Source organism: Vigna angularis, chromosome 7, assembly GCF_016808095.1.
Source record: "Vigna angularis cultivar LongXiaoDou No.4 chromosome 7, ASM1680809v1, whole genome shotgun sequence".
NCBI classification, from domain to species: domain Eukaryota; kingdom Viridiplantae; phylum Streptophyta; class Magnoliopsida; order Fabales; family Fabaceae; genus Vigna; species Vigna angularis.
The window spans coordinates 14,111,721-14,119,196 of record NC_068976.1 but is presented as its reverse complement, the minus strand read 5'-3'; the positions used below and the strand labels follow the sequence as shown (position 1 = coordinate 14,119,196).

Genomic DNA, 7,476 nt, shown 5'->3' with positions numbered 1-7,476 from the left:
GGAGCATGGTTATAGAGAAATTTCGGAAAACATATTAACAAAAATTCTCTTTGAATGTATTAGATCTGAAATCGTTGCCACTGAAAACCAATCGAAATCGCTGCAATTAATTTAACCGTTTTTCAATATTTCTTTCTCTTCAGATAAGACCAGATCAGATCCACAGCGTCTCATTTCGCGGATCCACCGCCATGGATTTCATGAAGGTCTTCGATCAAACCGTTCGAGAAATGTGAGCGAGCTTCTCGATCCTTCTTTCATCCTTTTTTGCATTGCGATTTTCATTTGTGTTTCCTTGTTTAATAAAAAACTAAAAACCTATTTCAATCTTCTATTTGAAAATGTTACTTCGCCCTGCTCTTACGATTACGATGTTTGTTTATGTGAGAACAGAAAGAGAGAGGTAAATCTGAAGGTGCTTAAGGTTCCGGAAATCGAACAGAAGGTAAAACTGTGATTGTTGTGATTTTTTTTTTTATTTGTGCGCAGTTCATTGAAAATGTTACAATTCGTGCTATTTCGATTTGAAGCTCCGTTGTTAGAGTATGCGGGAAGTACAATGTTTGGGATTTCTGTGTTTCTCTAAAATTGATAATGGAATGCGTTTTCGGAATTGAATTAGGCATAGTGCTTCTTTTTCTATCTATTATCAAGTGGTTTTTTGATAATTTGTTGATGGAATGGTGTTGGATGACTGCCAGATTTTATATATTTGCAAACTATAAAGCCACTAGGATTGGTCAATGCTATTATTTTATTGAATGTTTTACCATTTTTCACAAATTAGGTGCTCGATGCAACTGACAATGAACCTTGGGGTCCTCATGGTACTGCACTGGCAGAGATTGCACAGGCTACCAAAAAATTGTAAAAAACTATCTATCTTTTTTTTTCCGGTTATGTTGTTTTGTTTTTTTTTTTGTTATCATATTTTGAGAAATATTCTGATACTTGTTCTACTAAATTATTACTTCTATACTAGTACTGAATGTCAAATGGTCATGAATGTCCTCTGGACAAGACTGGGCGAAACTGGAAAAGACTGGAGATATGTATACAAGGTAATGCTTTCCAAATAATCTTGTCATTTCCTAAGATTTTAAGATACAAATAGAAGTCTTTTTGGAGGTATTTTCTGTGTTGATACATACAATTTGCTTTTCTTTCAATAACTTGAATTACAGGCGTTGGCGGTTATAGAGTATTTGGTAGGACATGGATCTGAACGTGCAGTTGACGACATTATAGAACATACTTTTCAGATTTCAGTAAGGAATTCTCTTGTACTTAGCTAATTTATGTTTGCAATTAATAACTGTGCTGACAAGTACAATAAAAGTATTTTCTGACGTAAAAATTTACTTTGGATTGGTAAAGGCACTTTCTAGTTTTGAATATGTTGAGCCAAGTGGGAAGGACGTAGGACTCAATGTAAGGAAGAAGGCTGAAAACATTGTGTCCCTTTTGAATGATAGGGATAAGATACATGATGTCAGAAATAAAGCTGCTGCAAACCGTGACAAGTAGGTCCAATTTGTCAATCTTTTCATCCCAGAATTATCAGGTCAACAAAACTACTACTGTAGAATGTGTTGTCAGAAAAAAAATTTCTTATTTGTCTTTTGGGTGGTCAATGTAGGTACATTGGAGTTTCTTCTAGTGGTATCACATACAAGTCTGGTGGGTCAGCCTCTTATAGTAGTGGCGGCATCTCTCAGAGCAGTGGTAAGTATGGAGGCTTTGGATCTAGAGATGGTGACAGGTTTAGTGATAACAATAGAGACAAGGGGGGATCCTATGATGAAGATTACCATGGAAAATCACACCATACTGTTGCAAGTGACAATCAAGACAACTCCTTCAAGAAGGGTTCATCACGATCTGTCAGGTAGGACAAATCTAACTGCTGTTATGGTTGGCAAATAACTGTAAAGGTATTTTTATGACCGTCCCATTCTATTTTAGAGCAACTGATGATTATTTTGCAACTTAGTGCATAAATTTAGTTATTACTTCAAATTTAATTATTGATGGATGGCATTGTGGCTTATTCTGGAAAGCAATGTGACGGTAATAGAATAAAATGGCATTTGTACATATGAAAAAAAAGGATAAAAAGGGTGAGTCTTGGCTTATTAGTAAGGATTTGTCTTGATACTGGTTGGTCAAGTGTTTGAATCCCAAAACAGCAGTTTTGCATACGCAAGGGTAAGGTTGTGTACATTGACCCTCCCTAATACCTTAGGATAGTGAGGAGCCTTTTGGCCTCAGAAGAACCTTTTGGCGCCAGACAAGAGTATATTAGTTTTATTTGTTGTATATACAGAAGGTATGAGGAAATTTTTGGAGGTCAATTAATTCATTATAAGCATACCATCATGCAAATGTATATCTGCACATTTAAGTTTTACTCGGTTATATCCTATATTAATGTGCTAAAAAAATATTTTAATTTATATCTTCCTTCTTTACCTTGGAGTCTGAGACAGCCTTGGTGCAAAATGAAACCTCTAATATTTATACTATTGCTCACAGAAACAAATTATTGGATGAAAAGTGAACAATAATTAGAATAGCACCACTTTAGATATTGATGACATAAGGTTAGGATTAGTACAAACTGTAATTTGCTCGTTTACTTTCCAAAAGGTTTTATTAATTTATTATCTTTAGCATAAATTTTATCTTGTGGATCAATTAAAGTGACAGAGAGGTGTGCATAAACAAAAGATTATGGAAGCAGAAAGGAAGTCAAATATTGTGTCAGGGTCGGAGACATGTTACCTGTGAATGATACATGCTAGTTTTAAACGGGGAACTTGTTGAGTTGATTAGATGCATATCTCAATTTTAACCTTTTACTTGGCTTTGGTTATTATTTAGGCAAGTTCTTTTCCCTCTTCATACTGCAATGATTTTATTGCCCTATCCTAATTCCAGAAAGTCTGTCTTGCAGCAAAAGTCCGGAAAACAAGTCATCTAGAGTATCAAAGTCATCAACTAATGCAAATAATTATGGTTCAGTACCTTCTCAAAGTTCAAGTGTACCTGAAAATAGTACTGAGGATGACATGGATGATTTTGATCCAAGAGGAACTTCTACCAGTAAGTATTTTGAAAAAAAAAATATATATCTCCAATACTGTAGTTGGTCATTCTATTGATCTATTCATGTTAGAGGAATTTGTTACCCATATAAGCTCACAAGTGAGGTATGCCATTGCCCTATTCCAAGCTTCAACAACATTTTTTTTTCTTTCTCTTCCAAGAGATAATATTTCTTCCAAAGAAAACACAATATCTTCTAGGAGAGCATCTCTCCATGGGAGAACCATCCCAATCAACATCACAACATCTAGAGACTTGGGTATTTCCTTTATCTTCATAGAGAAATCCTTGTCCTAGAGCCTTTTTGATACATCTTAAAATGCCTTCTTAATACATCTTAAAATACGGATGACAACATTCCAGTGATCAATACAAGGATTCTGCATGAGCTAACTCACAACTTCCACTGCAAAATACAAATCTGGTTTATTAATAGTAAGATAAATAAGTTTTCTAACCAATCTTCTAAATCTTTCTGTATTAGAGAAAACTTCTCCTTATTCAGCCATTAATTTTTTATTTGGATCCATAGAACAATCTACTTGTCAAGAGCATAAAACCCAAAGGATGTGACTTGACTTGGATCCCAAATGTAAGAATGAATTATAGAAAAGATAGAGTTGCATCTTGTTTCAGTTATTTTTGGAAAAGATTGAACATGTTTTCCTAATTTACATAACTCAAAAGTCTAAGAAGTTTGCTAGGTTCAAAAATCATCCTTTTTAATTTTGATAAATGTGGATGATGTAAGCGATTATGCAAAAGCTTAGGAGGTGGGGATGCTAAACAAGACATTGACATTCTAGTACAAAGATAGTAGTTTCTCTAAATTCATGTCCTTCACCAATCAATCGACTTGTACCACAAAAAAGGAATTGACATCAAGGTTATGGAGTACTTTAAAGATCTAACTAATTGACTTAAGAAAATTAGGTTTAAAGGACACTTAGGGTCAAGAACATGCTTTAGGTTTAAGGAGGGTGAAAGGGTGATTTGACTAACTCCCTGAGACGTAACTTTAGGTCTATTGGCTAAAGTAATAATATGAAGAATTTTAGGATGAGAAATAGAAGAAAATAATGAAGCATTATCAGAAATGAGTGAAAGACAGTGCTTGACTGCCAAACTTTAACTTGAGATATTCCTGATACTATTCATTAGAGAAATTTAGATTTGGAAATATGCACTTTCTTGTCAGGAAAGCCATGTAAAAAGTAACAATTTTCTTGGATGTGACCCGTTCTTTTACACTGTGTGCATTGAGGATGTCCTCTACCAGGAGAACTTGCTCGTCACAACTTCCCTTTGAGGATGTCCTCTACCACGAGAACTTGCTCGTCACAACTTCCCTTTTCAAGAGTAGAACTTATGTCAGAGGAGATAGTCTCTAAATACATGTTGAACAAGGTTGAGGCAGGAGATTGTCCAATAATGCATTAGAGAAAGCAGAAGGCAACCTAGGTTTTCAATCGAAAGAAACCTGATTAACATTAGAAGACTTCACCAAACGGTTTCAGAATGAAGAACAAAGGGTAGAAATGGGCTCACTGTGACTTGTGACTTGATTTTTTCTGTTCAATAAAAAGAAATATTAATCTATTCATTGAAGTTGAGTATAGAGTACTGTGGTGCACATTTTACTGTTCAATGTGTGATTCTCGTTCAGCTTGTACTTACATGTCTTCAAAATTCAACCTTGAAGGCTAGTTGTCCAGGTAAACAAAGTTTCTTCATTAAGCATCCAACACTACTCAATGTCAACTATCCATAATACCCAAGTCCCTATCGTAGACACTCAAACACTAGTAGAACCCTCCCTTAGAAGTTAGTTCTCAAGGAGCCAGGCCACTTTTAACTGAGTACTCCGTTGAGCATTCCATACTACTTGATGTTCATCTTTGGCATCACTTTTCTTTTTTTCTTTGTTTTGGCCTGCTTTCTTTATTCTTATAATGAAAGACTAAGGCCATTTGCTTCTGAAACAATCAATGAACAATGTTTCTGTAAGTTTTACACCCTCTATCAAACCAGCCACTAGCCACTGGCCCATAAAGAAGAAAAACCAAATTAAGCATGTGGTGATAAAAAACATTTTGCTAGTGTCTCAAGTAGTAAAAGATGACTATGGTATTGTTTTCTCAGGAATTGTTTCTCAATAACAAAAGTCAATATGTGAAAATTATTTGAACTTGATTGAAGTGAGAATTTCATTTGATTTCTCTAATTTACCATAAACATAATATGCACTTTCAGTTGCGGGGTTATTTTACCTTTTAAATGACATGGAATAATTTCATTCTTTCAACAGAAACTTCGGCAGGAAACTCTAACCAAGTTGATCTCTTTGAACAAGATTTAATTGGTGACTTCATGGATGCTCCAACATCTGTTCCTGTAGAGAAGCCAGCAACTGGTAATTTGCCAGAGGTTGATCTTTTTGCAGATGCATCATTTGTATCTGCAACACCTCAAATGGACAAAGGAGCTAGTTCTCAACCACAGGTTAGATTTAGATTTTATCATCTATATTTTTTAGTATTACAATTTATTTCATGTCAGCTTCGAGTCACCCCAAATGAGGATATTGCCAATGTTGCTCAAATATGATCATTTGACTTGACCATATACCATTGAAGTAAATATATTGGTCTATTTTTTATGTTGAAATATAATTTTATTTCATTTCTAAAATAATGTTTGATAATATAATTATAATTAACTGTAAAAGTTGGCATGCATAAGTGGTTATGGAGGGGAATCAAGACCGGAAGGCAAGGTGCACCATTTGTAGTGTTAATGTTGTGCAATGTTTTCACATGGTACCAAGTGTATTAATTGCATGTGAGAAAAAATTGTTTCTTAATTTTAAAATTGTGATTGTGCATCACTCACGGGAGAGAATAACAAATTTACAGGCTTACCTTCTTTCTCTATATTTTTTGTCACAGTGCTAAAGTTCCATTTGTGTCTTGTTGATCATGTGTGTATAGGCTGAGGTGGATCTATTTGCTTCACAACCCGCTATTTCTACAGTTACACCAACAGTTGACTTGTTTTCCATTCCTGAACCGGTAGTGCAGCCAGATAGCAAGCCAGAGAAATCTGGTCCTGTGGATAACAGCTCGTTTGATCCATTTGCTGCTGTTCCTCTTAATAATTTTGATGGGTCTGATATTTTTGGTGATTTTACTTCTCAATCTGATTCGTTGTCTTCCCAGCCCTCCAATAATGTTGTCAATGATGACAAACATGATAATATCGCTGGTAAATCATTAGCAGACTCTAAACTTCCAGCTAAAAAGGATACTTTCCAGGTGAAGTCTGGTGTCTGGGCTGATTCACTAAGCCGCGGACTGATTGATCTCAATATAACTGCCCGTAAGTTAATTAGCATGACTATTAGTTTTATATTATCTGTTGTATGGTCCTTTTTCTTTCTAGAGTATATTCAAGCACCTATGGGACATAATACGGTGCCTCTAAAAATTAATGCGTTGCATTCTCTTATATGATATATATATTTAAGATGCAATAGTCTTGCTAAAAGATAAGTACATTATTAATTGGGCTGCATGATCTTAGCCTAGTATGTTCATCCACTTCCCCTTTGCTTCACTTTGCTTGAGCAATATGATTGAGTGCTTTCGTGTAGTAAATGTGGTCTTAAGAATTGCAACTTGTTCTGGTATTGTTTTTGCAGCTAAAAAAGTATCCCTTGCGGATGTTGGGATTGTGGGTGACTTGAGCGATGGATTTGACGGAAAGGAGAAAGGCCCTCCACCTTCATTTTATATGGGGAGAGCTATGGGTTCAGGTTCAGGAAGTATTGGACTCGGTAGGTCTGGATTCACTCCTTCACAACCAGCACCTGGAGACGACATATTCTCAAACCTTGGCTCCCAACAATATCAATTCGGTGGGTTCCAGAAGTAAAAATCTGACTCATCCCAATCACATTTTCACTCATTCTTTGTGTGTCGGCACTTCAGAGCTTGTTAAGCTTTTTGGCATGGTTTTGTTGGTATATATTTCTCAATATTTTGTGATTATATTATTTTAATCCTTAAGCTACTGTTGCGTCTAAAATGCTGTTCATGTCTGATCGATTGCCATCCAGCGGACTAAAAGTACCGAAACATATGGTGGCACTACTTTGAGTTGTAAAATATCCGTGTCAACTATAAGAGGTTTCTGTTGATGTTGTTAGAGACCATTTTACTTTTGCTTCTTCCCTTGTGCCTAACACTTGTGTCTTGAGACACCTTCAAAGAATGGGGTGACGGTGACGGAGAGGTCTTAACAAGACATGAGAGGATATTTGTTTTCTAATAATATTTGCCATTTTGAACAAAATGCTTTCTAAAGTGT

At 35.5% G+C, this 7,476-nt stretch overlaps 1 protein-coding gene across 1 annotated transcript; it reads left to right on the top strand.

Annotated features, from left to right (window-relative positions):
• Positions 1-7,314, top strand: LOC108338414 (clathrin interactor EPSIN 1). The gene is made up of 11 exons (XM_017575280.2): positions 1-232; positions 394-445; positions 788-867; positions 983-1,061; positions 1,185-1,268; positions 1,378-1,523; positions 1,640-1,888; positions 2,957-3,105; positions 5,417-5,610; positions 6,099-6,486; positions 6,809-7,314. The coding sequence occupies exons 1-11, from the start codon at positions 192-194 to the stop codon at positions 7,039-7,041; spliced, it is 1,695 nt and encodes a 564-aa protein (XP_017430769.1). The 5' UTR covers positions 1-191; the 3' UTR covers positions 7,042-7,314.
• The last annotated feature ends 162 nt before the right edge of the window (positions 7,315-7,476 follow it).

Excerpts from the sequence above, each read along its gene's own strand:
- LOC108338414 (XM_017575280.2), top strand. The coding sequence starts at position 192 with ATGGATTTCATGAAGGTCTTCGATCAAACCGTTCGAGAAAT. Across the intron at positions 868-982 it reads GCACAGGCTACCAAAAAATT|TACTGAATGTCAAATGGTCA; the intron begins GTAAAAAACTAT and ends CTTCTATACTAG. Across the intron at positions 1,524-1,639 it reads GCTGCTGCAAACCGTGACAA|GTACATTGGAGTTTCTTCTA; the intron begins GTAGGTCCAATT and ends TGGTCAATGTAG.